The sequence below is a fragment of the Danio rerio genome, chromosome 16 (genome assembly GCF_049306965.1).
Source record: "Danio rerio strain Tuebingen ecotype United States chromosome 16, GRCz12tu, whole genome shotgun sequence".
Lineage (NCBI taxonomy): Eukaryota > Metazoa > Chordata > Actinopteri > Cypriniformes > Danionidae > Danio > Danio rerio.
This window is the reverse complement of record NC_133191.1, coordinates 40,297,899-40,324,506: the sequence shown is the minus strand read 5'-3', so window position 1 is coordinate 40,324,506 and position 26,608 is coordinate 40,297,899. Positions and strand designations below refer to the sequence as shown.

The 26,608-nt window shown below is 35.3% G+C and overlaps 2 protein-coding genes across 13 annotated transcripts in view; one reads left to right on the top strand and one right to left on the bottom strand.

Annotated features, from left to right (window-relative positions):
- LOC141378256 (serine/threonine-protein kinase pim-2-like) overlaps nt 1-26,608 on the top strand; it is an 83,144-nt gene that overhangs the window by 20,407 nt on the left and 36,129 nt on the right. The window contains exon 4 of one of the 8 annotated variants that reach the window (XR_012392292.1): nt 1,077-1,213. The exons of 6 other annotated variants lie outside the window; for them this stretch is intronic. The gene's annotated coding sequence lies outside the window, so the exon portion shown is untranslated. Of the gene's footprint in view, nt 1-1,076; nt 1,214-26,608 lie in introns of those variants that run through there. One more of the 8 variants, XR_012392293.1, reaches the window with a different exon arrangement.
- LOC141378253 (uncharacterized) overlaps nt 1-26,608 on the bottom strand; it is a 62,941-nt gene that overhangs the window by 6,922 nt on the left and 29,411 nt on the right. The window contains exons 10-21 of one of the 5 annotated variants that reach the window (XM_073926319.1): nt 21,824-21,885; nt 21,020-21,107; nt 20,741-20,885; nt 8,419-8,536; nt 8,263-8,349; nt 2,785-2,940; nt 2,277-2,420; nt 2,011-2,136; nt 1,370-1,513; nt 1,116-1,241; nt 244-552; nt 3-97 (exon numbers count right to left, since the gene is read on the bottom strand). In XM_073926319.1, coding sequence (XP_073782420.1) covers nt 3-97; nt 244-552; nt 1,116-1,241; nt 1,370-1,513; nt 2,011-2,136; nt 2,277-2,420; nt 2,785-2,940; nt 8,263-8,347 — 1,185 coding nt within the window. In that variant the 5' untranslated portion in view covers nt 8,348-8,349; nt 8,419-8,536; nt 20,741-20,885; nt 21,020-21,107; nt 21,824-21,885. Of the gene's footprint in view, nt 1-2; nt 98-243; nt 553-1,115; nt 1,242-1,369; nt 1,514-2,010; nt 2,137-2,276; nt 2,421-2,784; nt 2,941-4,809; nt 4,912-8,262; nt 8,537-8,847; nt 9,020-20,740; nt 20,886-21,019; nt 21,108-21,823; nt 21,886-26,608 lie in introns of those variants that run through there. The other 4 variants (XM_073926320.1, XM_073926322.1, XM_073926318.1 and 1 more) reach the window with 4 other exon arrangements.

Genomic DNA, 26,608 nt, shown 5'->3' with positions numbered 1-26,608 from the left:
ACCTTCTGGCCGTCAGATTTCCGAGTAGCCAGATAGACAGTGCCATGGTATCCCTCTCCCAGCTTCTTCCCAAGCACATATCTGTCAAGTAAAGATCCTGGAGAAAAACACATCACATTTATGACATTTGCTCACTCCTGTTACTCTTCTGCTCAATCTAATCATGAGAAAATTCTGTAAAACTCTGAAAAATAAAACAAAACCCTGCAGATTAGACAGAAAACATTACGGCAGAAGACGAACCTGAGCTGCTGTCTTCAGCTGAGCTGCTGTCTTCAGCTGAGCTGCTGTCTTTAGCTGAGCTGCTGTCTTTAGCTGAGCTGCTGTCTTTAGCTGAGCTGCTGTCTTTAGCTGAGCTGCTGTCTTTAGCTGAGCTGCTGTCTTTAGCTGAGCTGCTGTCTTTAGCTGAACTTCTGTCTTTAGCTGAACTTCTGTCTTCTGCTGCAGTTTTGCTGCTGCCGCCATGTTGGATCTGGGCTGTTTTCACTCGTTTTGCAGCAACTGTGTCCTGATCCAGACATCCAGCCTTCCTCTTCAGTGCTCTTGGAGCTTCTGTGGATTCCAGTCAACAATGCATTATTAATGATCAGTTCTTTCATTAATTGGCATTTATTGTATTTGGGGATCTGTTTAAATGGCAGCAGTGCTACTACTTTCCAGATGTTTTGTCATGAAGCTCTACTGAGAAATACTTTGCACAATACTGCATCATTCACAGGTTTAAAGGCACATTATGTGAGACTTTTATTATCAAAATCTCCAAAATCCACTAGAGGAGTGATTCATGAATGATCTCGCAGTGCATTATGGGACAGTGTAGTGTCCACTGGATGCACACTTCAGAATCTCTCCAGTAGTAGTAGGTCATCCGGGTACTTCTCACATGCTGTTTGTCAAATACTGTGAGGTCAGACATACTACTCGGCTCACATACTGTCTTAATGTACTATTTAGTATGGAAGCGTGTGATTTTAGACACAGCCAGTGTGTGTGTTCATGCTAATGACGTCACACATCCTCTATTTCTGCTCTGTTTGTTTAGCGAGGTTTTAATATGTTTGTGTTTTATTTGACAGCACAGAGCAGCAACTGTAGAAGAGTGACGGGACACTGACCTGAGCGGCTGTTCTCATCGCTGGACGTCTCTGCTGCTTTGATGCGTTTCCGCAGAGCGTATGGTTTGACTCCATCAGAATCACTCTGCAAATCATCATCCGCTTTCCTCTTCACTCCTCTTCCTCCTGATGTGGATTACAGTCAATAATGAATTATTAATAATCGATTATTTCAATATTGCCATTTATTTTACTCTGGGATTCAACAAATGGCAGCAGTGCTCCAGTTTTCCAGTCATTAAGAGTGGACTGACCTGAGCTGGACGCCTCTGTGTCGGCGTCTACACTTGTTTTCTCCAGCTCAGCAACTCTGATGCGTTTCCGGTGGGCAGATGGTTTACCTCCACCAGAAACACTCTGAAAAGCATCATCTGCTTTCCGCTTCACTCCTCTTCCTCCTAATGTGGATGACAACACAATGAACAATACACTCCTAATCTTAAGAATCATTTATTTTTTATGCCAGTAATGAAGCTTTTTCACGTTTGTTTTCAACTCTGAAAACTGGACTGACACAGTTTCAATTTACTACAACTTCTATGTTAAGCTGCTTTGACACAATCTACATTGTAGAAAATAGTTTGGACTGTGGGGGAACCCATGCCAACATGGGGAGAACATGCAAACTCCACACAGAAACACCAACTGACCCAGCCGAGGTTCAAACCAGCGACCTTCTATCTGTGAGGAGAACATGCTACCCACAGCACCACCGCGTCGCCCTATTTGAATGATTTTTTGGCACAAATAAAAGTGGATAATTTTCACACATACCGTGTATTTCTGCCATTGCTTTAGCAGCTAACTGATTAAAATACTTTGCAGCTTGCCTCTGTATCATGAATTTTAAGTGATGAAACTGTAGAAAAGTGTGATTCTGTAACGGGAGACTGACCTGAGCTGCTGTTCTCATCGCTGGACGTCTCAGCAGCTCTGATGCGTTTCCGCAGTGCATAAGGTTTACCTTCACCTAAAACACTGTGAAAATCATCATCCGCTTTCCTCTTCACTCCTCTTCCTCCTGATGTGGATTACAGTCAATAATGAATTATTAATAATCGATTATTTCATTATTTGGCATTTATTTTACTCTGGGATTTAACGAATGGCAGCAGTGCTCCAGTTTTCCAGTATTTCTCCAGTCATAAAGAGTGGACTGACCTGAGCTGGACGCCTCTGTGTCGGCGTCCACTCTTGTGTTCTCCAGCTCAGCAACTTTGATGCGTTTGCGCAGTGCATAAGGTTTACCTTCACCTAAAACACTGTGAAAATCATCATCCGCTTTCCGCTTCACTCCTCTTCCTCCTAATGTGGATGACAACACAATGAACAATACACTCTTCAGAATATAAAGATTGAGAAAATCCCCTTTAAAGTGCCCGAATTAAGTTCAAATCAACATCTGAGTTCTGACATGTTTACAGTAGAAAGTGTTCAACTTGATGGAGCATGATCATAATATAATATTGTATTGATTTTGGCCATAATAGATAAATCAATCACTTTGATCCAGACACTGTATTGTTGCCTAGTGGCCAAAATCTCCGCATGCTCACTGGATTTAGCAGCTAACTGAGTGAAACACTTTGCACCCTGCTTCATGTTTCAGAATCTTCAGTGGTGATAAATGTATGGTGCTGAAGCTGTACAAGTTTTGATGGAGACACACCTGAGCTGGTTTTCTCTTGATAGCTGCTCATCTCTGTGTCTCTTGTGTTCTCCAGCTCTGCAACTCTGATGCGTTTCCGCAGAGCGTATGGTTTGCCTTCACCTAAAATACTGTGAAAATCATCCTCCGCTTTCCTCTTCACTCCTCTTCCTCCTACTGTGGATTAAAACACAACGAACAATAAACTCTAAATCTCAATCTTGATTTTTATTGTCAATATTTCATTAAAAAATCCTAACATTGAGAAAAAATCCCCTTTTAAATAGTCAAATTAAGTTCTTAGCGGTGCAGATTATAAATATCAAACACTCAGATTTACAGCAGCAAGTTTGTAAATAATTTCATGCTTCTGTCATATTTCAGGCCCGTAGCCAGAGTGTGGGGGGAGGGGATAGTACAGAATTTGTCCTATACATAACCTCATTTGTCCTATTTTGGCTCCTACACCATCATAAATTGTGAAAATAACCTGTTGAAAAAAGCCGAATCATCTGTTGACGTCACATCAGTGTGACTTCAGCTAATCAGTATGCAAACTAATATTTTTCATGAGTCAAACATCCTCATCCAGCAAGACAACATACAATATGACAAAAGTGAAGTCATCTTTCACTACAAGTAGCCCAACGTTTATTCTGAATCTTGGACCTTATTCTTGAAGAAGAAAAAAAACACTATGAAGGTTTTGAAGCCAAAAGCGGCCCATGTTCAAGGTAATATTAATACTAATTGGGCTATTTTTGTTATCCATAAACCTTCAAAAAGTGAAGCTCTGCATTATTAATATTATTGTTTTAGAAGGATGAATTCTGACTGAGGAAAGTTCAATGTGCTTGCCAGTTTATTTTCTCATTAAATGACAAAAGACCACAATTTTTTTCATTTAAAACTTTAACTCTTTTTTTTAAATTATATATGATATCCTCTTAAGGGCCAAGATGATTTTTACATGCATTTTTTTATTTCTATTTGCTATTTGGGCTTATTGGAACCTAAGTAGAATAAAAATCTAAGTATCATCTTTTGATATGATGTACTTTTAGAGAAACATGGTGTCCATATATGTGGACTCGTGGTCTGAATTTACATAAAACCCTTTCCTGAATGTTTTTGAATGCATATATAACATAGCAACATGACTACCAGAGGGTAAAAACAAATTTTTCCCCCATTTCTGAAAGTTCAGAATAGGGTTTGGGACATTTCATATGCTGAAAACAGTTGCAGGATGACAATGTATGCCTGTAAGAAAATATAAAACATTCAAAGTATTTTAAATAGCCACTTAAGAGCTTAAATGTGCCGTCCACATATGTGGACACTCCAGCCCCAGGAGGTTATAATAATTTGTATTTTTAAAATAAGTTTTTTTTTCATATTTCTTAATTCTTTATATTTAGCAAACAGTTTTTTTTTGGTATCTTAAAGTGCTATTATGATGACCATCCATCAAGCTAATCCAGCTAAAAGCAGTGCTTAAAATGTCACTAAAATGCAGTATTATAATATCATTATTAAGAGAAACATAAGGCGAATAAATACAAAAAGGTCCACATTTTTTTTTAGAAAAAGAAGCCCTATTTCCCCCCAGGCTGGCTACACGCCTGTATATCATTATATATTCGTTAGGAAGAGTTTGACTCTGACTCAAGTAAGAGTTAGTAGGTTATCTGCATTTTACTCTGGTGTTTATTGTATTAAATAGACTGATGTTGTTCACTAAAACACTGAATCTGCATTTATATTCACTATGCTCTGAAAACACCTCTGTGTACCGTCAGGTTATCGAGTTATGATCGCCATATTTCGGCTAAACAGCAGCGCCGGGATAACAGACACCTGAACGTACACACAAATGGGTTAAAGCTACTGTCAGACGGGCTTACGGCAGTGTATGATTGTATTTATTAATCCAAAATAAGTACACAAGTTATTTTACAGTGTAAAAGTAGAGTTTTAGTATCAAAAATTGACATATAAAACAGGCAAATACGAAACACATGTGTTCTTAGTGTCTGGACTTACCCGTCAAAGTCTTACAACTTTCCATTTCCGCTAGAATCTCGAAAGGTCTTGTAGACATCTTCTGAAATCGCTCAACTGTTTTGCTCGATGTGTTTATCGACCGAGACTCGGAACAACTTTTACAATCAACCTTCATTTCTTGTTCCAGCAGATTACTGAAGCTGAGTTTGCGCGCGCCTGCAGACCCTCTACAACCGTTAGAACGCGTTCTGCTGTTGCCAAGCAACGAGTCGTCTTTCACGAGGGTCTGTGACCTTTACCCTATAAAGCAGCGCGTATTATCTTTAATACACAAGTTTATAAGATCTGTATATTATAAACCTGAGCATTCGTTTGATTGAAAGCCTGCTGTATATACTTTGATACGTGTATTTTGCCCTCTTGTGGATTTTAATGACACTGCAGGCAGTGGAAGAGCTTTTTTGACCTTTCCAAAATGTCCGCGCTCATTGAGTTGCTCGCATGCATTTTGGCTGGAAACTGTTCGCTAAATTCAAGATGTTATAGTAAGAATACAACTGTAAATGTTACTAATTGTATTAAATAAAGGTTTTCTTGATTGAAACTAAGCATAATTACTTAATAATTCATTCTTTATGTTACAAATAAATTATGTTGAAAATGCAGATTTGACCCAACAGGTGTAAAAGGTGCATTATTCAATCCCGAACAGTCATGTCAGATTCGTGTAATGTCATCTATACAATCCATACCTACTACAATGCAAACACAGAACATTTGAATGATTAAATGAATCTAATTAGTGACATTAAATGGCATCTTAAAATAGATTATGGGTATTTTTACAATAATTCCTAACCGGTGAACTATCAACAATGTCTGTGTATTTTTAGGTGTCAAAAACAAAAGAGGGGGGAAAAATAGAAAAAAAGTGTCGTTAAAATGTCATAAACATAATAATAGTCGGCAATTAAAGTGCCATAGCGCAGTTAAGGGAAGATGAGGAGGAGGAATGGACCCCTCGGGCCATGCATGTTTGTTCATGCACCACGAGTTTTATCTTCTCCCTTTAAGTAATCGATACAGAACTCCTATTAGTAAAACAAATCAGTTTAAACTTTCATTCATCCCCTCAGCTGTAACGTTTTTGAATTTAGGGTAGAATTTTGTATTGTATTATGTGCTTTGAGTATTATGTGTGACATGCGTGTATGCTGCAACCAAATCGCCTTCGGGAAATGTATAAAGACTACTTGACTGACTGATGATGATGGACATTCAGACAGCAGTAACGTCACCCCTCAACTGCAAAACGTTTCTCTACAGACAGTGATAACCCAGATGAGAAATTCTACAACAGAAATCAGCTAAAGCTAATGAGTCCCTGTCATCTGAGTCACTTTGCTGATCTTCAAACTCCCGCTTTAATCAGCTGTGGTTTTCTTTCTGTCCAATGACAGTGCGCGTTTCATACAAGCGAAAGAGGGTTTCGCTCAACTTGAAGTGAAAGTTGATTTTGGTGCTTGACTGGTTGCAATTTGTTGATTGAATGAACAGCAGGCAGCAAAAGAAAAGAAAAGCAAGTGGCAAATAGAGAGAAAAGCATGTCAAACATACTTGACCGTTGTGATGGTACGAGACATTCTATAGCAGTTCCCCTGCTATTAAAAGGTCAGGGCACTATAAATAAAGACATTTTGCACCACACTGCTAATACGATTTTTGCCATACGCTTATTTCACGCAGTCACCATTTTGAAGAACCAAAGCGAGGCTGCAGTGGGAAGAAACCCAGAAGTATAAGACCAGAACTGTAAACATTGCATTGACAACACAAACCTCAAGCTGTTGCTGATATTTCAAAATGCAGAAATAGTGTGTAAACATCATCATTCAGTGAGTTTAATGTAACCCATTAAAAGCAGATTAGGCATCAAACAACATCACAGTCTCTTTAAGAGTAACACACTCAAGAACTCCTAGACTTCAGTTCATGGCAGCAGGTAAACACTGTGGGGGCTTGCCTGCTTCAGCCTATGTAACCCGGTGAGTTGACAGGTGGGCAAATCGAAGCTGGTTTTTAATAAAACAAATATAATCTGCATATAATAAATAATATTGGTAAAGATATTTGCGAATTGCTGCACATCCTGTGTGTATTAAGCAATGTTTAAGCAATACGCACAACTGACTCGCTCTGCGCTGGACTTTAGACCTCCTCTCAGCTGGTCTATTGAACAGTTTAGTTCCTCAAAATAGCAAAGTGCCAACAATGCGCCTCAGCACACCTCCTTTTTTAGAGCAGTACGCAAATGTATTTGCTATTTAAACAGCGTGCTGCAAAACGTCAAAATGTCCAGCTGAAACTAGCAAACAACAGTTGCATCACACCTTAAACCGGGTGTATGACAGGGCCCAGACACACGAACACTGAAGCGTGAAGCAGCCACGAAGATCATTCGAGTCATCAAGTGGATCCCTCATCTGTGTTTGCACTCAGTAAACAGCGGTGGGTGAACTGATGACCTTCACGGCCAGTCATTTCTGTTTTATTAACTCGAGTTTGATAAATGGCATCTAAAATGTGTTTGGGAAAGGTTAGCTAACTAGTGCCATTTTCCTTAACTTAGCTGAAAATGAGCTCTGACATCCCTTTTTATTTTCACTGTTCATTCAGAACGGACCTTTGGGTCACTCAGAAGGCAGTGAAATGATAAATTTGTGTCACGTTCTCTTCCCTGATAAGATATACAGCCAAGTGCACAACGTTCCTAGTAACTCCAAGCAATACTTCTGGATTTCTTCCCATTTTCTTCCTATTCGATTTTACTTTTAAAAATGCCGGTCGCGTCAAATCACTCTACTCTTGCAGATTTTGAGATTAGGGAGCAATAAGAAAATTGTGTCTGAAACACTGCCTGAGTGATCCTACAGCTATGTTTTTGGGGGCTGATGCTCCTGGTAGGGTTTGCCATGGCAAAAACGTTTTAGGTGACAGGTCAGGCTACAGGTATGTGCCAAAAAAATTGGAATAATTTGTTTTAAAAAGTTTAACTTATGTGTTATTAGTTCACAACACACAAAATGAAGTATTTCAATCCTTTGTTTCAATTTAAATGATTATGGATAAACATGAAAAAACTCAAATCCAGTATTTCACAAAATTAGCATATTTCATTTGACCAATAAAACAGTTCTTAAACACACGCTGGCCTTCTGAAAAATGTGTTAATGTACTGTATTATGTCCTCAATATGGAGGCGATCGGCCTTCGACAAAGTTGAGGTTCTATTGTAGCCCAAGTTGCTTTGATATCGGCCTTTAGCTCGTCTGCATTTCGGGGTCTGTTCCCTCACCTTCTTCTGTCATGTTCAAGGTCCCGAAAGGTAAATAAGAATATCTGTAAATTAGTGCATGTGACATCAACAGTTCAACAGTAATACATGTGATTCACAACCTGTAATCAAAACTGCACACCTGAAGTAATTCTGACCTACGCTGTTAATGCTGTAGAGGGGACTCTTTCCTCTTTTGTCTGCACCACAGATGAACAATCGGTCTTCGATCTCTGCTAACATTACTGCACAACAGAAATGACGTTGTAATTAAAGAAATCTGATCTGAAATTCCTCTTCGAAATTATTATGACCTGTTAGCTACTGTCTTTGCGTAGGGCACCAGAGTCTGTGCCTGCTTCCCCAAAGAAAGTAACCTTTAGTCTCGATTTAGGGGAAGCTTTCTTTTGACGTTGCCACTGCTGCATGCCTCTGTGTAGTTAACACAATATATTAGTGCAAACAGTTTTAATAAAGTTCAAGCAGTTTTCAGTCAATTAATTTTACGTATTTGTGAGGCTTACAGCTGCTTAAAGGTTTAGTTCACCCAAAAACTGAAATTCTGTCATTAATTATCTACAAATGAAGATATTTTGCATTTAATCCAAGAGCTTTCTAATCCTCCCATAGATAAATTGTTGAATAAAGTTATTTTTGTTTAGCTTCATATAATTATAATTGAACAACTTATGCCACATGAACTTATTTTGACTATTGTGGCGAGTCAGAGGAAAAACACATACACAAAGCGTTGGTGTTACAAACAGGTCTCCGGAGGGTGATTTATTTATATAGTGAAGTACGTGAAATGAGATGAATATGGTGCTCTTCAGTGGATAGGTGCTCTGGTGCTCCAGGGAGAATGTGAGGTTGAGTGAGAGTTCTGGTGAAGGATCGGTCAACTGCTGGAGTCTGCTAGAGAGGAGAGACAGAGAGACACAGACATTAGCACAGGGAGTCATTAGCTGCGTTTCCACTATCGCGCCTAAAGCGAGCGAGCCAAGACCAGTCGCGTTTCCACTGTCATTTCCGGGGCCTAATCGGGCCAAAGCGGGGCTTTCTTGGGGCCAGCGGCCGGCCTTATTAGGCCCGCCAAATACCTTGGGCCAAGGAGGGCCAGCTGGGGCTTCGGGCGGAGTGAAAGGAGAGGCGGGCAGTTTTCTGGTTGCACATGAGCACATGCGCCAAACAAATAAAGAAATAAGGGAAAGAAAACATCTAGCCCTATAGTCTGGGGTCTTTTTGCGTATGATCACCCTTATGTTTCCCTTTTAAATGTAAGGCTGCTGCATAAAATAATAAAGTAGTTTAAATTTATAGTGACGTTCTTTGCTGCGTTCTCCTTTATGTTTCAATAACGCATAATAATCTTTACACCATATTAAAGACACAGCAGACAGTAAAGGTTTTCCAGAGTTTTTGTCAAGGGTAAAATGTTTGTTTGTGCGCGTTTAAATGCCTGTATGTGTGTGTGAGACCGGGCAAGAGCGCTCCTTCACAGCTCTGTTATGCCGCGAGCGGCTTTTTTCTGTATTTATTTTGGAGATAATACACAATATAAATACAACAGAAAGACATAAAACTTAACAAATTACATGCCCACTTTCATAGACTTTAAACAATATAGTGTCATATCTAGATAAAATAGCCTAAGCTATATTGAAATATAATTTAAAGAATTACAAATATCGGATATATATATATATATATATATATATATATATATATATATATATATATATATATATATATATATATATATATATATAAATCGTATTAAATAAATAAACCAATTTAAAATAAACAAAAGCTAGCTATATGTAGGTAGCCTATATACAATACATAAATCAAACCGTTTTAAAGCCACTTATATCCTAACTTTCATTTTACAAAGACCTGTCTGAAAATAAAGATTTTCGATATTTTCTAAAAACAATTAACACCGGAGAAGGTTTGAAATGTTATTTATAAAGTATTTGGTTGCGATGATATTAATCAAATCGCGCAAACAGAGCATCATTTGGGTGAGTGAAAGCAGAATCTTTCCTACCTTTTTTTCTGTCACTCAGTCCTGCGCAGCGCTCGCTGCTTTAAACGCATCGGGGGAAAGTCCAAACACAAAATGTGTTCTTTATCCTCAAACAACTGTTTATGTTTTTATATGATGTGGTTAAATTTATAAATGAAACTTTAAATGAAGAGCTTTAGTGAATAGCTGCCGAGCGCAACAAATATGGCTATATTTTATTAGGCTACTCGCTCTTGTGCCGGAAACACTTAACACGATGTCTATCAAAACGAGGATGTTATAAAATACATGCCATATCGAGTTATAAACGAGAATTTCTGTGGCTTTATATTATGGATGTGTGCGCTCTCTGTGTTGGGTCCCTCCGTTAGTGGCGAGAGCACTCGATGCACAATGCCAACAGTCGGTCGGCGACTAAAATGTAATGAATGGAAATACACAGGTCTGTGCGTATAGACATTTCATGTAATGCTGTACAGTAACGTGTCATTTGTTTGTTTCGGTTGTCTTCATTTTAATGGTTTCGTTTCGTGATGATTCTATGGTGTGCTTTATCTGCCTGTCCTGATTCCCACTGAAGTGGGCGGGTTGTGTGACGTTTGATTCGGGGACGTTCTGTGGGCGGTGTTTGCGTGACGCGCTGTGAGTGAAGAAGATTTTATTCTCTCTGTATGAAGTATTTTCTAAGTGTAAAGCAGTTAATTTTCTCTTCACAAAATGTATGTAGTGTTTGCAGCAAACATGCCAGCCTGTGTTAAAAATACAGTGATATGTCTGTGTAAGATGAGTATGCCTGCACAGGAGCAACACTAGGAGAAGGCTGAGTGACTGATTGTGTAGAATAACTGAATATGTAAAGCACTGATTATTTATGTTAAATACTTGTATGAAGCTATATGTGTCAGAAGTTAGAATGAGTAACATATTATCAAGTTATTATCCTATCATAACAATGTATGTAAACACTTAGTTCCTTTGCATAAGTTGCATCTATACTTTGCTGACATAGACCTGTAACATCTCTGTTGACATGAGCTAGTGGGCTGAGAGCCAAGAATAGCAGGACCCCTTAGACTAGAAAACCTATTCAAAAATGGTCAAAAGTTAAAAAGAGACACATAGGGGTGTGTCAAAAACATAAATAAAGGAGAAGGAGCAGGAGAGACTTTGGAAGGTGTCCAGGAGAGACTTCAGAATGCTCTGGGGTCTGCTCTGCTCTTTCTCGGCTTTATTATGGAGAATAAAGTCTATTTTCTGATATTCAAAACCTCTGGTCTGATAATTTGTAATTGATGAGAAGTCAATATTTACGACAAATGGCGCCCGCACGTGCGGCTGGAAAGAGATAGACGGGTGACACTGGACATGCTGAGGCTTGGAGGAAAAACACAAATATGTGGCCACGATTAAAAACGGTAAGCAATTTTCGCTTATACGTTTGTGTTTTTTCTACCAAGGACCTGCTTGTAACGGTAAAAAGTCACTTGAACTGTTTCTCCAGCTATAAAGAACTACAAGTAAAACTAAAAAAGTAAAAGTAAAGATATAAAAGGAAAACAATGGGGTTTTGAATACCAGAAGAAAATAACAATTTGCATGCAAATGATCTGTGTTTTCCTAAGAGGGCCTTGACGGATAGGATAAACGTTAACTAGTAACTGTTACTCATGTTTGGGAAATTTTTTAATGATGAAGATTATGCCTAGAGCATTTTTAAGTTTTAAAAGGAAGTTCTTAAAGTGTGGTGACAGTTAAGAGATTAAAGCAGATTAATAAAGTAGAGAGAAGCGCGCAAAGACCTCGGAGTACCCGTTCTGTTTTAATAATAATAAATATTATTATTCAGGAGGCTGGGGGAAAAAAGGCAAGAATCCTGTGAAATGCTATTTTTACTGAAGAACAGTAAAGACGGGAGCAGAAGTAACAGGTCACTCAAGAGGAGTGTAGTGGAGAATTCTGTGGTTATAGCTCTAAGGTTAGAGGCTGCTCGGACAGGTCACTCAAGAGGAGTGAGGTGTATTTATGTAATTGTAAGTATTTGTGTATTTGTCTGTGTTGCTGGGGTGCTTAGAAGCTATCACCTTTGATCTAGAGCAGGGGTCGGCAACCCAAAATGTTGAAAGAGCCATATTGGACCAAAAAAAACAAAAACAAATATGTCTGGAGCCGCAAAAAATTAAAAGCCTTATATAAGCCTTATAATGATGGCAACACATGCTGTATGTATTTATATTAGCTATATTAGCCTACTATAAAAATGACTTCGTTGGCTACAAATACATACTGAGCCTTCATGATTAAATGTTCATTTCCCTGCAGTGCATCCTGTAGAGAATGACGCGCCACGTGACTACTCTGTTGTACAATGCCGTCTCAAGTTTAACTTAATTACAGTATATTAATGAATTATGTTTAATGTTCAAGTTTAACTTCATTACAATATTAATGAATTGTTTAATGATCATGTTTAACTTCATTACAATATAAATGCATTATGATTAATTATCAAGTTTAACTTCATTACAATATTAATGAATTATGTTTAATGTTCAAGTTTAACTTCATTACAATATTAATGAATTATGTTTAATGTTCAAGTTTAACTTCATTACAATATTAATAAATTATGTTTAATGTTCAAGTTTAACTTCATTACAATATTAATGAATTATGTTTAATGTTCAAGTTTAACTTCATTACAATATTAATGAATTATGTTTAATGTTCAAGTTTAACTTCATTACAATATTATTGCATTATGTTTTGCTTTTAAGAAATTAAAGAAATGCAATAAAGAAATAAAGAAAAAAAATTAAATTTTTTAATGTTTTTTTTTTATTTTGAGGATTCCAAAAAACAACATCAAAATTAACGTGCACAACGTGCCCCTTATCTGGGCAACAAACAGTGCAATAAAACGCAGTCTGCCATTTCCATTTCAAGATCAGCTCGAGTCATTCCTGGGAATGTGCTCAACCAACACAATCTCACGGCAATTCGTAACTTTTTCATTTAGTGGCTAATTCGTATGAATTCGTACGATCTAATTCGTACAATTTAGCACGATTTGCTTTTCCCCCAATGACGGTTGGGGTTAGGGGTTTGCATATCAACGATCGCACCTTGTAAATAATCACCGTTGAGTGAGTGATCGGGATGGGCTTCTTAGAATTCTCTCAGGGAGGGAAAATGAGAAAGCGTGCCCCGCTGTACCTCTTTGGCAAAGACAGCTTGCACTCCATGGCTCATCACACAGCCGCCGGTTTGTTTACAACAGCTACCTGCCTGGCATCCCGCCCTGCTGATAGAAACGTGTGTCGCAGGCTATGACGCAAATCTTCGTTGACAGAAATGTTGAAATTAAATATTCTACACACTTTTACAGCATCGGAAAACGTTAAGATTGTTTGTCCTCCTATAGAAACCATATTAAAACAAAAAATATATTTTCCTCCCTCATCGTTTTCCATTTTCAAACATTTTTTGAAAAAGTTCCAGGGAGCCACTAGGGCAGCGCTAAAGAGCCGCATGCGGCTCTAGAGCCGCGGGTTGCCGACCCCTGATCTAGAGAGACTAGAATAGAGGTGAGGTTCAGGTTACACAGTGTAAGAGATGAGGTTAGGACGAGTGAGAAGTATGATTGTGTTTAGAAGTATGTTTGCAATAAGAGTGAGTTTAAAAGAATTATCGTTTTATATTATAATATAAAAGAAGGACTGCATATGTTGTGTGATTTTATGAACAATAAGATAGAGAGTGATGCAGTTGAGGGAAGAGATTGTGATACAGAGGAGGTTTAAGCCTCATAAAATTAATTGAGATCATATTGCATTTGAAAGACACAGACTAAAAAACAAGAATATACGAGTTAAACATTTTTCTGAATAATCTCTGTGTGTTTGAAGTGTTTTTAAGTATGAACTATAGGCAGAGAGGGGACTGAAATTCCTGACATGTCGACAGTCTGGAAGAAGGTCTGCTTCAGGAGTGGTAAGAATCTGTCTATTTTAAGAACAAAAGTTTCACAGGACAGATAGAAGCTAAAGAGTAAAGATATATTATAAGGTATTAAATAAATAGAAATATAAAGTAATGTAATAAGATAAATGAAATAAGAAAATATACATGATAGAATAAGATTTAATAAATAAAAAGTGTTAATAAAAATGCAACTAGAAGCTATACTAATAAATATTAAGAAATAAAAAAATTGAAGCATGGAAATAATTACATATGGAGATTAATAGTTATATTGATCAGGAAATAAATTTACTAAATCAGTAAAAAAAAAGATAAGTTAATAATTTGAGTAAATAAAGAATTAGAAGAAAAAACTTTAATGAATATTGATTAATTGAAGAGTTAATGATCAAATGTTTAAGGAAAATAAGCTTAAAAAAATGAATTAGGAAAATCTAAGAGACAAAAATGCTAATTTTTGAAAAGGAAAAGAAGCATAGGAAAATGGAGAAAAAAGAAGTCCAAACATTGTTTAATAGAATTAAAAGAGAAGATGTTTAAAAATATATATTATAAAGTAATATAAGATAAAAATTAGAAAAAACAGCAACATTTTGAAGAAAACAAGATTTGGCTTTAAAAGATAAAATTATGTTTAAGTGCAATAAAAAATTGTTGTGGAGTAAGTTGACTGTTGTCATCTGTTTTAAAGTCAGCTACAGGCTGTCATCTGAGCCAACAGCTATTTGTAGTAAAAGCAGTGAGTCAGATGTAAAGCATAGACACTGAGGAGAAATGAAAGAACATAATAGTGAGTTCAAAAATTATATAGTTAATATTTTATGTACTTAAAAGGTAATTGAGAATTAAAAATTGCATTTCAGATAGGAAAAATGCTTAAAGTAAACAAACATGGGGAGTTAAAATAGTACTATGAACTTGAAGCTATTGCAGTAAGGATTTTGAACAGGTATATTAGACATTAGGCCACCATATAGTACTGTTGAATTAAAACAGGTATGGAAATGTTAGAGAAATTAAAATAGTGTAAGATGTAATGTAACTAGTGAGGAAACACTAGAATAAGATTAGGAAAAATAAGTGAAGCACAATCTGAAGCCAAAGAAATTAATTATAAGAACATTTAACAAATAGAAAATTAAGCATATTTACATATGATAAAAATGATTGAGAAATTAAATAAGAAAATAAGTTGTTAAACTACAAAAGGAGTCTTTATTTGATAATTGAAAAAATGGAAAAAAAAAATATATATATATATATATTTTATTAATTCATGAGCTAAATTCTATATATATTAATTAAGAGGACATAGGGATGAACTTTGGGGGACTGTAGTCTTGTACCTACCAGACATCTCTGAGTACACTGGCAAATGGAAAGGTGTTTGAAAAACACAATGAGCAAAATGGCTGTTGACACTTGTGACATGCTACAGCAGTGATGCAGGCACTGCATACTCAGGATTTACTGAGGACTGAAAAAGCTACATTTTAAGATGAAACTTTAAATGTGTATTGTTAAATAATATAGTATGATGAATGTTAAATAATTTAGGTTTAAGTTTCAATTGGTTTAATCATAAAGTTCCTTAAACATAGAATGATAAATTACAATGCAGCAGACTAACTAAAGAAAAAGAAAAAGCTTTTGATAAGGCAATAATATCTAAGCATAATATTATTGTGAATGACCTAAATCAAGATTGGATATTGAAAACTGGAAAAATTCAAATCTAGAAAAATTATTTATAGTTAAAGAGAAGATTGAAACAACAATTTTAATGAATTCATAGGACATGATAAGGTCAAAAAGTAACAGTTCTAAATTACTATAAGAAAAATTGAAAGAGAAAAGTGTTTAAGAAAAAGATATTGTTTCACATGAAAACATATGTGAAAAATAATTTGAAAAAAAATATTAAGGAATAATAGTTAAACAGAGCAAAGAGAAATTTACAAAACATACAGTAAGTTTTAGTCGGCTGATAAAAAAGTGCATCAAAATTGTATGAACAACTAGTTTAATGAGAATGCCTTAAGAAATAAATGTTAGCCAAAAGACAGTACCATAAATTAGGACGAAAAAGGAATTAATATATAGCTCTGAAAATTGATTAGTAAAAGAAAGAAGTGTCAAATTCCAACTAAATGATTGTCATTACAGGACTGAGATGCAGATAAAATCAGCCAGCATAGTCAGGGTTAAAATTAAATCAGATGTAGATTTGCCCATAAAGAAAACCACTAAATGCTGAAATAGGTATTAAACACTATTGAAAAGTTTGTGTAAAAATAGGAGCACTAATAGAAACATCTAGATAATGTAATATGCAATCTGTCCTAGACATTTCTATTTAAATTTAAAGTAGTAATAAATTATAAGTAACTAATAATATTTAATTGAAGTTAATTTGATAGTTAAAATAAATGGTTAATTAAGACAGATAAAAGAGGCTTAATGTTTAGGTTATGATTTAAGAAAATCAATAAGAAAAGATTTTCCAGCTGAAGTTAATATTGTATGTAAAGATATGTTCTTTTGGATGGTAAATATTTCAAGTGGTTTGGTTTCTATTGAGTTTATTTTAGGTAACTACCAGAGGAGGGTAGAAACTTGTTTGTACTTGTGTAGCTTGGTGAATAGCATATACTGTATACACCAGAATGCATAAAGGGTTATAATAAGGGAGAAGATCATAGTATGGACACTGTCACAATATGTGGATGATTGAATTATCTACAGCTTCACAGAGCTCTAGTTCAATAAAAAGACTTGACTGGAGACCATTACTCCAAACAGTGAGATGATGACTGTTTTTGGTGTTGACTAGATAGAGAATTATTCTGTAAACAAGCACTGTTAAGAAACTATGATGAGTAGATGATTGGAGTAATACTAGAAGCAAATTATGAAGCAGGAACAGTTATTACATCTGTGACAAGAGAAGTCTTTCCTAAATTTTGAAATGCCTTCAGAAATAAGTTCATAATGGGTTTGCATTCATGAAGTTAATGAATGATCAATAAATAAAAACATCTAAAGAAGTATGAAAAATTATGAATAAAGCAACAGAGAGAATAATTGTATTATGCTCAATTACCAGAAATGGCTGAAAGAGATGAAGATGATCCATCAAGACCAACGCTCAATGAAATATTTGAAAATAATAAACTTAATGGGATTAATGTGTTAACAAGAGCATTGGTGAGTGATGGCATGGAAACTGACAGAAACAAGCATCTAACACCGCATCGCATGAACTGCTATTGGGTCGACCCTTGAAAGAAACCTTGCAAGAAACCGCATGACCCTTGCAAGAAACCACATGAAACTTTGCATAAAACCTGGCATATAATCTCACATATAACCATGCACATAACCTCTTGGAATGGTTTGCAAAGATGTCTAATATAGTAGGGACTTTTATGAAGAAACAAATAATTGCCATGTGCAAAGCGATATCTGTGCAGGAAACCAGAAAGGAGCCATGTGAGAGAGCAGAGATATAAGGTCCAATTGGTCCAGCTGATCGAGTCTATCTGTGGATGCTCTGGAGAGCTCAGGAGGAAAGGACCATATCTGGATGAGGGCAAATCCAACAGCTGCCAAAGGGGATGCCATTGATGAGGTACCAATGCCTCAAAGGAGCGAAAGGGAACAACTCCAGCAAAAGAAAAGCTGACTGGAAACAGAGGAGCCTGAATATTCCAAAGCTCTAAACTACTAAGTGCCACGTGTGGAAGCAAGAGTTTATCAGAGCAAAGAAAAGAGTGATTCTGATAATGTGCCTGAATACCACATACAGAAGTGCCACAAATCAAGGGATGATGAATGCACAACTGCAGATTCCAGAACTCAGACTCTCAACCACACATCTCCATTAACATCTATTAAAGTCAAGTGAAGATGCTGATAGCTCAGAAGAAGAGAAACAAGGATGAGGAAAGATCAAGATCAACATTTGATGCTTTTTACATTTGCATATTGATTTTGTTTGCATATTGCTTTCATGGTACCTATATATAATATCACTTCAGTATATTCTACATGAGTGTGAAAACTAGCAGCTAGCACTGAACCAACTGAATACTTATGCTTAAAACATTGTTGTCTTTGATGTGTTAAGAGAAAAAGAGAGTACAGTCTTTTACTTCCTTCAAATCAAAAAAGAAAGGGGAGATGTTTGGCTGGACTTCTGTCAAAGTACAGTGGCATAATCTAGTCAATTGATAACAGCTATGTGGCTAATATCAGTCACTAGATAGAGGTAATTAAGAGAACTGGATTATGAAATTGCACTTTGGGGTTAAAAGACAATAATATTAAGACTAAAGTCTTAAGAGGAGGGATTGAAGAAGATTTTATTCTCTCTGTATGAAGTATTTTCTAAGTGTAAAGCAGTTAATTTTCTCTTCACAAAATGTATGTAGTGTTTGCAGCAAACATGCCAGCCTGTGTTAAAAATACAGTGATATGTCTGTGTAAGATGAGTATGCCTGCACAGGAGCAACACAGAGACTTCAGAATGCTCTGGGGTCTGCTCTGCTCTTTCTCGGCTTTATTATGGAGAATAAAGTCTATTTTCTGATATTCAAAACCTCTGGTCTGATAATTTGTAATTGATGAGAAGTCAATATTTACGACATGAGCTACTAGCCCGACAGTGGAAACGCGGCTATTGAGTGAAATGAAGCTCGTCTTCCTTGTGTTTGGGGATGGCTTATACGAGTGTCTGCTGATGAGCTCCAGCTGGGATCGATCCGTGCTGATTAAGTGACAGCTGGGGTGAATCCGGGACCAAGGCGACGTGGCATCAGCATACTCGCCACTAGGATTGGGTACCGAAACCTGCTAGGTAACCGATACGTACCATTATTAAATCAGCGTATGAATTTCAGTGCCTAATTTTGGTGCTGCAGCAAGGACGTTACGCCTGTTTCACACCACAAGCGAAAGTAGCGCATGAGCAGCGCGTATGGAGAGCAGAAGCAGCACACAGCCGTTTGCCTTTCACACCAGCTGCGTCTGCAGCGCGCAGCTCTCCGGCAGCTGCTGCAGAGATCAATCTATCTCTATGTCTATTCTATCTAGTTATGAACAGCTCTCGGGTGGAATAACTTGAGTGAACATAAAACAAAGCCGAGTAAAACTTTCTTCCTCAGTTTCAGCAGCACAGCACAGCACACAGCGAGCTCACATCATCCAGCATGCGTGTCGAACTACACTACCCACAATACACTTCGCTATGGACTACAACTCCCGTAAATAGCTAGTCTTAAATCGACCACTCCCCTCTCCTGCAACACTAGCGTGCAACTTAAGCAAAACTGATACTAAAATTGTTTTACATTTGGTTTTGTAGTTCGGGCCTAAATAAATGTTTGTTGCAGTTTTTTATCGTTTTAAGTTCATTTGAATGACTATATATAAATCAGTTGATATTTTTAACGCATTTATTGAGTAAAATTTTTACTGTCATTCAATGTGTTTAGGTCATTATTAATGCACGAAATAAACAATAAAAAATAGCACTTATTATTACTCCAGAATAATTATTTTTTAGGAAACAGTGTAAACACTTTCAGAAACATTATTGTAAATGAATGGGAGGGCAAAATAAATCGACTTCAGCTGTAGGCCTGTTAAAGTTTACAGGTGCAGCAATGTGCCTTGATGTACTTGAATGCTAGAAATGTGTTCTCCAACACCCGTATAACGTTACTTGTCAAATAAATAAACAAGGAAGATTATTTTGAGTTTAAGTTATTTAATTATCTTGTTTATGAAGACTGCAGAGTGATGCATGAACAAAAATGACTATGAATAATGTTAAGTATTTTGTGATATATATGTTAAAATGTGCTCCTAAAAGTACGTGGCCCCTGCCCGCCCCCACAGGTTAATAGTAAGCTAATGTAATTTCATAATGCAAATCTTAAATTCATGCTAACCAACAAATGATCAAAGGAAATGTATTAATGTAATACAGTATGAATTTATGTTTACTTTAAACTGTAATCATATTGTTCTGTTAAAATTATTTTTAAAAATATTTTGTCAAATAAAATTATTTTGTAGAGTCATCCACTATCATTTTGGGGCTAAAAAGTATCGATTCAGGCACCGTTTTGGCACCGGTATCGTTTTAAAAGTATCGATTAGGCACCGGTATCGAAAAAACCCAAACGATGCCCAACCCTACTCGCCACATTATGTTTTTGGTTCCTTTCTGGGCATTGATAAATGCTTATCCAGTAAATCTATGGGAGGATCAGAAAGCTCTTGGATTAAGTCCAAATTATCTTTATTTGTGTTCTGAAGATAAACAAAGATCTTATGGGTTTGGAACAACATTAGGGTAATTAATGACAGAATTTTCATTTTTTGGTGAACTAATCTTTTAGGATCAACTGAAATTACTCAACAGTTTTCTTCAGAAAAATGAGCATGTCTGCTTTTTCAGGAGACAGACAAGCCCGCTCCTGGCTGATAATGTCCCCAGCAGTGGAAAATGTACGCTCTGAGGTTGTGGATGATGCTTGCATGCAAAGATACCTTGATGCCAATTCTGAAAGCATTGGCAGAGTGTCATTTATGTCCCACCACCAGTTTACTGGACTTACTGAGGACAGTGTAGACGGAAGCAGTCTGTACTTATTTATTATCTCTATATCTCCTCTGTAGTGCTGCTGACGCTGGTCTGCATTCTTGCTTCAATTGCCATGTCCTCCACAGCAAACAGCTCCTCAAGGCAGAAAGCTTTGGAATCTTCTATTAACAAATGAGTAAAGAAATAAAGACAAATATAAAACTATATAAAAAATAAATTCAAACAAGTTAATTTTCTTCTGAATTAAGTAAAATTAAATAGGAAAAAATAGGATTTCTTTATATTTTCTTACTAGTGCTGTTGTTGCAGATGCACTGTCTTCATCAGAGATGTCATTTCGGTTACCTGCTAAGTGCCTGTTCTATCTGCTCAGTCGGAGTCTATATTCAATAAAAAACTAGGTCACACTGAAGAAGATTTCTATTCTCTCTGTATGAAGTATTTTCTAAGTGTAAAGCAGTTAATTTTCTCTTCACAAAATGTATGTAGTGTTTGCAGCAAACATGCCAGCCTGTGTTAAAAATACAGTGATATGTCTGTGTAAGATGAGTATGCCTGCACAGGAGCAACACTAGGAGAAGGCTGAGTGACTGATTGTGTAGAATAACTGAATATGTAAAGCACTGATTATTTATGTTAAATACTTGTATGAAGCTATATGTGTCAGAAGTTAGAATGAGTAACATATTATCAAGTTATTATCCTATCATAACAATGTATGTAAACACTTAGTTCCTTTGCATAAGTTGCATCTATACTTTGCTGACATAGACCTGTAACATCTCTGTTGACATGAGCTAGTGGGCTGAGAGCCAAGAATAGCAGGACCCCTTAGACTAAAAACCTATTCAAAAATGGTCAAGAGTTAAAAAGAGACTTAGGGGTGTGTCAAATAATCCTGTATAAAAATTGTAACAAACACACTGAAACTTTAGAAGGTGCAGGAGAGACTTTGGAAGGTGTCCAGGAGAGACTTCAGAATGCTCTGGGGTCTGCTCTGCTCTTTCTCGGCTTTATTATGGAGAAGAAAGTCTATTTTCTGATATTCAAAACCTCTGGTCTGATAATTTGTAATTAATGAGAAGTCAATATTTACCACAAATGGCGCCCAACGTGGTGCTGGACAGAGACGAACGGGTGACACTGGACATGCTGGGGCTTGGAGGAAAAACACAAATATGTGGCCACGATAAAAAACGGTAAGCAATTTTAAGCTTATACGTTTGTGTTTTTTCTACCAAGGACCTGCTTGTAACGGTAAAAAAGTCACTTGAACTGTTTCTCCAGCTATAACGAACTACAAGTAAAACTAAAAAAGTAAAAGTAAACATAAAAAGTAAAGATATAAAAGGAAAACAAAGGGGTTTTGAATACCAGGAGAAAATAACAATTTGCATGCAAATGATCTGTGTTTTCCTATGAGGGCCTTGACGGATAGGATAAACGTTAACTAGTAACTGTTACTCATGTTTGGGAAATTTTTTAATATTATGAAGAATATGCATAGAGCATTTTTAAGTTTTAAGAGGAAGTTCTTAAAGTGTGGTGACAATTAATAAGTTAAAACAGATTAAGGTATAGAGAGAAGCGCGCAAAGACCTCGGAGTACCCGTTCTGTTTTAATAATAATAAATATTATTATTCAGGAGGCTGGGGGAAAAAAGGCACAAATCCTGTGAAATGCTATTTTTACTGAAGAACAGTAAAGACGGAAGCAGAAGTAACAGGTCACTCAAGAGGAGTGTAGTGGAGAATTCTGTGGTTATAGCTCTAAGGTTAGAGGCTGCTCGGACAGGTCACTCAAGAGGAGTGAGGTGTATTTATGTAATTGTAAGTAGTTGTGTATTTGTCTATGTTGCTGGGGTGCTTAGAAGCCTTCAACTTTGATCTAGAGAGACTAGAATAGAGGTGAGGTTCAGGTTACACAGTGTAAGAGATGAGTTAGACTGAGTGAGAAGTATGATTGTGCTTAGAAGTATGTTTGCAATAAGAGTGAGTTTAAAAGAATTATCATTTTATATTATAATATAAAAGAAGGATTGCATATGTTGTGTGATTTAAGAACAATAAGATAGAGAGTGACGCAGTTTAGGGAAGAGATTGTGATACAGAGGAGGTTTAAGCCTAATAAAGTTAATTGAGATCATATTGCATTTGAAAGACACAGACTAAAAACAAGAATATACGAGTTAAACATTTTTCTGAATAATCTCTGTGTGTTTGAAGTGTTTTTAAGTATGAACTATAGGCAGAGAGGGGACTGAAATTCCTGACATGTCGACAGTCTGGAAGAAGGTCTGCTTCAGGAGTGGTAAGAATCTGTCTATTTTAAGAACAAAAGTTTCACAGGACAGAAAGAAGCTAAAGAGTAAAGATATATTATAAGGTATTAAATAAATAGAAATATTATAAAGTAATGAATAAGATAAATGAAATAAGAAAATATTAATGATAGAATAAGATTTAATAAATAAAAAGTGTTAATAAAAATGCAACTAGAAGTTAGACTAATAAATATTAAGAAATTCAAAAATTGAAGCATAGAAATATCTACATATGGAGATTAATAGTTATATAGATCAGGAAATAAATTTACTAAATCAGTATGAATAAAAATAGATAAGTTGATGATTTGAGTAAATAAAGAATTAGAAGAGAAAACTTTAATAAATATGGATTAATTGAAGAGTTAATGATCAAATGTTTAAGGAAAATAAGTTTAAAGAAAAATGAATTAGGAAAATCTAAGAGACAAAAATGCTAATTTTTAAAAAGGGAAAAGAAGCATAGGAAAATGGAGAAAAAAGAAGTTCAAACATTGTTTAATAGAATTAAAAGAGAAGATGTTTAATATATATATATATATATATATATATATATATATATATATATTAAACAGATAAAATAAAAATTAGAAAAAAACAGTAACATTTAAAAGAAACTAAGATTTGGCTTTAAAATATAAAATTATGTTTAAGTGCAATGAAAAATTGTTGTGGAGTAAGTTGACTGTTGTCATTTGTTTTAAAGTCAGCTACAGGCTGTCATCTGAGCCAACAGCTATTTGTAGTAAAAGCAGCGAGTCAGATGTAAAGCATAGACACTGAGGAGAAATGAAAGAACATAATAGTGAGTTCAAAAATTATATAGTTCATATTTTATGTACTTAAAAGGTAATTGAGAATTAAAAATTGCATTTCAGATAGGAAAAATGCTTAAAGTAAACAAACATGTAGAGGTAAAATAGTACTATGAACTTGAAGCTATTGCAGTAAGGATTTTGAACAGGTATATTAGACATTAGGCCACCATATAGTACTGTTGAATTAAAACAGGTATGGAAATGTTAGAGAAATTAAAATAGTGTAAGATGTAATGTAACTAGTAAGGAAAAACTAGAATAAGATTAGGAAAAATAAGTGAAGCACAATCTAAAGCCAAAAAAAATTAATTATAAGAACATTTAACAAATAGAAAATTAAGCATATTTACATATGATAAAAATGATTGAGAATTAGAAAAAATAGGTTGTTAAACAGCAAACAAAAATAGATAAATAAATTAATTAATTAAAAAAAATTGGATAAAAGGAGTCTTTATTTGATGAAGGAAAAAATGGGAAAAAAATAATTTATTAAGTCATGAGCTAAATTCTATATATATTAATTAAGAGGACGTATGGATGAACTTTGGGGGACTGTAGTCTCGTACCTACCAGACATCTCTGAGTATACTGGCAAATGGAAAGGTGTGTGAAAAAACACAAAGCAAAATGGCTGTGGACACTTTTGACATGAACTTTTTGCCCAGGTTTTACTGAGGACTGAAAAAGCTACATTTGTTCAGAGACATTCAAAAGAGACACTAACAAGAGACTGATGAACTGATCAAAAAGAAAAAACTCTCCACCAGAACTTTACATCAGCTGAGTCAAAGAAAGAAGCCAGCCCAAAGAGAGAGGGGGAAACACTGTGCCCTGATATGAAGGAAGTTCAGGACAACATAGAAAAGACTGTTGCACCAATCTGGAGCTAGTTGTCTCAGGTTGCGAGGGGGGATAGCCTGACAGTCCATCTCAAAGTAGCTCCTAGTCCAAATTACGTTCAAGCATTACAGAAGGAAAATTAAGAACAAAAGTTTAGCTACCCATTCTTGTATCAAATCAGACTCCTGTCAATTTTAGAGAAATTATTATCATGCAAATTTGTAAATAAAAAAAAATAAAAAATAAAAAAAAGTGTTATAAGGTAATTTTAAGGTGAAACTTTAAATGATGAAATTATATATTATGATGAATGGTAAATAATTTGAGTTTAAGTTTCAGTAGGCTTAATAAAAGTTCCTTAAACATAGAAGGATAAATTACAATACAGGGTGGTGACTAAAGAAAAAGCTTTTTGATAAGGCAATACATAATTTGGAGAATAAATAAGAATGGAACTAAGTATTTAAGTTCAAATCAAGTAAAGGAAAATCTTAACATAATTGTATTGTGAATGGCCTAAATCAATATTGGATAGTGAAAACTGGAAAAATTCAAATCTAGAAAAATGATTTATAGTTAAAGGAAAGATTGAAATAACAATTTGAAATAAATTCATAGGACATAAGGTCAGAAAGTAACAGTTCTAAATTGCTATGAGAAAAATTGAAAGAGAACAGTGTTTAAGAAAAAGATAATATTTTACATGAAAACATATGTGAAAAATAATTAGAAAAAAAATTAAGGAATAATAATTAAAACAGAGAGAAATTTACAAAGCATACAGTAAGTTTTAGCCAGCTGATAAAAAAGTGCATCAAAATTGTATAAACAACTAGTTTAATGGGAGTGCCTTAGGAAATAATTATGAGCCAAAAGAAAATAACTCAAAGATAAAAAAGGAATTAATATATATATCAGAAAATAAATTAGTAAAGGAAAGAAGTGTCAAATTCCAACTAAATGATTGTCATTACAGGACTGAGATGCAGATGAAATCAGCCAGCACAGTGAGGGTTCAAATTAAATCAGATGTAGATCTGCCCAGAAATAAAAAACACTAGATGCAGAAATAGGGATTAAACACTATTGAAAAGTTTGTGTAAAAATAGGAGCATTAATAGAAACATTGACTGTAATATACAATCTGTCCTAGACATTTCTATTTAAATTTAAAGTAGTAATAAATGTATAAATGACTAATAATTTTTGATGGAATCTAAAGGCAATAATTACATATGAAGACAAAACAAGATTATGTTTAGGTTATGATTTAAGAAAATCAATAGGAGAAGATTTTCCAGCTGAAGTTTATATTGTATGTGAAGATACAGTAGGTGAGAGTTCAAAGTGGCTATTAACGCCGCGGCTTGTACCGCCGCCGTTTGAAATAGGTGCCGCTCTGTTTTTAGTGTATGACCGCAGTTTGTGAATGAGCCGCCAGGGGGCGCAAAGGGACGGGATGCGAACGGACAGAAATAGCCCATACAGCTACTGTGCTTGTAAATGATATTAAACAATAAGTCAAAGCATTATAATTCCTTCATTAATCATTTAAAATTTGTTAACACGCTTTATTGTAAACTTTTTAAGTGCAAAGAGGATTCGTTTTGGAAAATAGAATTGAAGAAGTAAAAGACAACTAAAATGAAAGCACAAACATTTAGTACAAATAAGTAGTCTTAAGTAAATAAATAAATAAATAAATAAATAAATAAATAAATAAATAAATAAATAAAGCAGCCTAAATATAGAAAGATGTTCAGTGTTTGCTATTTTGATAGGACTAAGACAAGACATTTTCATTTATGTTTTATTTCTGTTTTTATTTCCATTTTCGTTGTTGATTATATTTTACTATCTCATTTATGCCATAACAATTGTACATAAACGAATAAT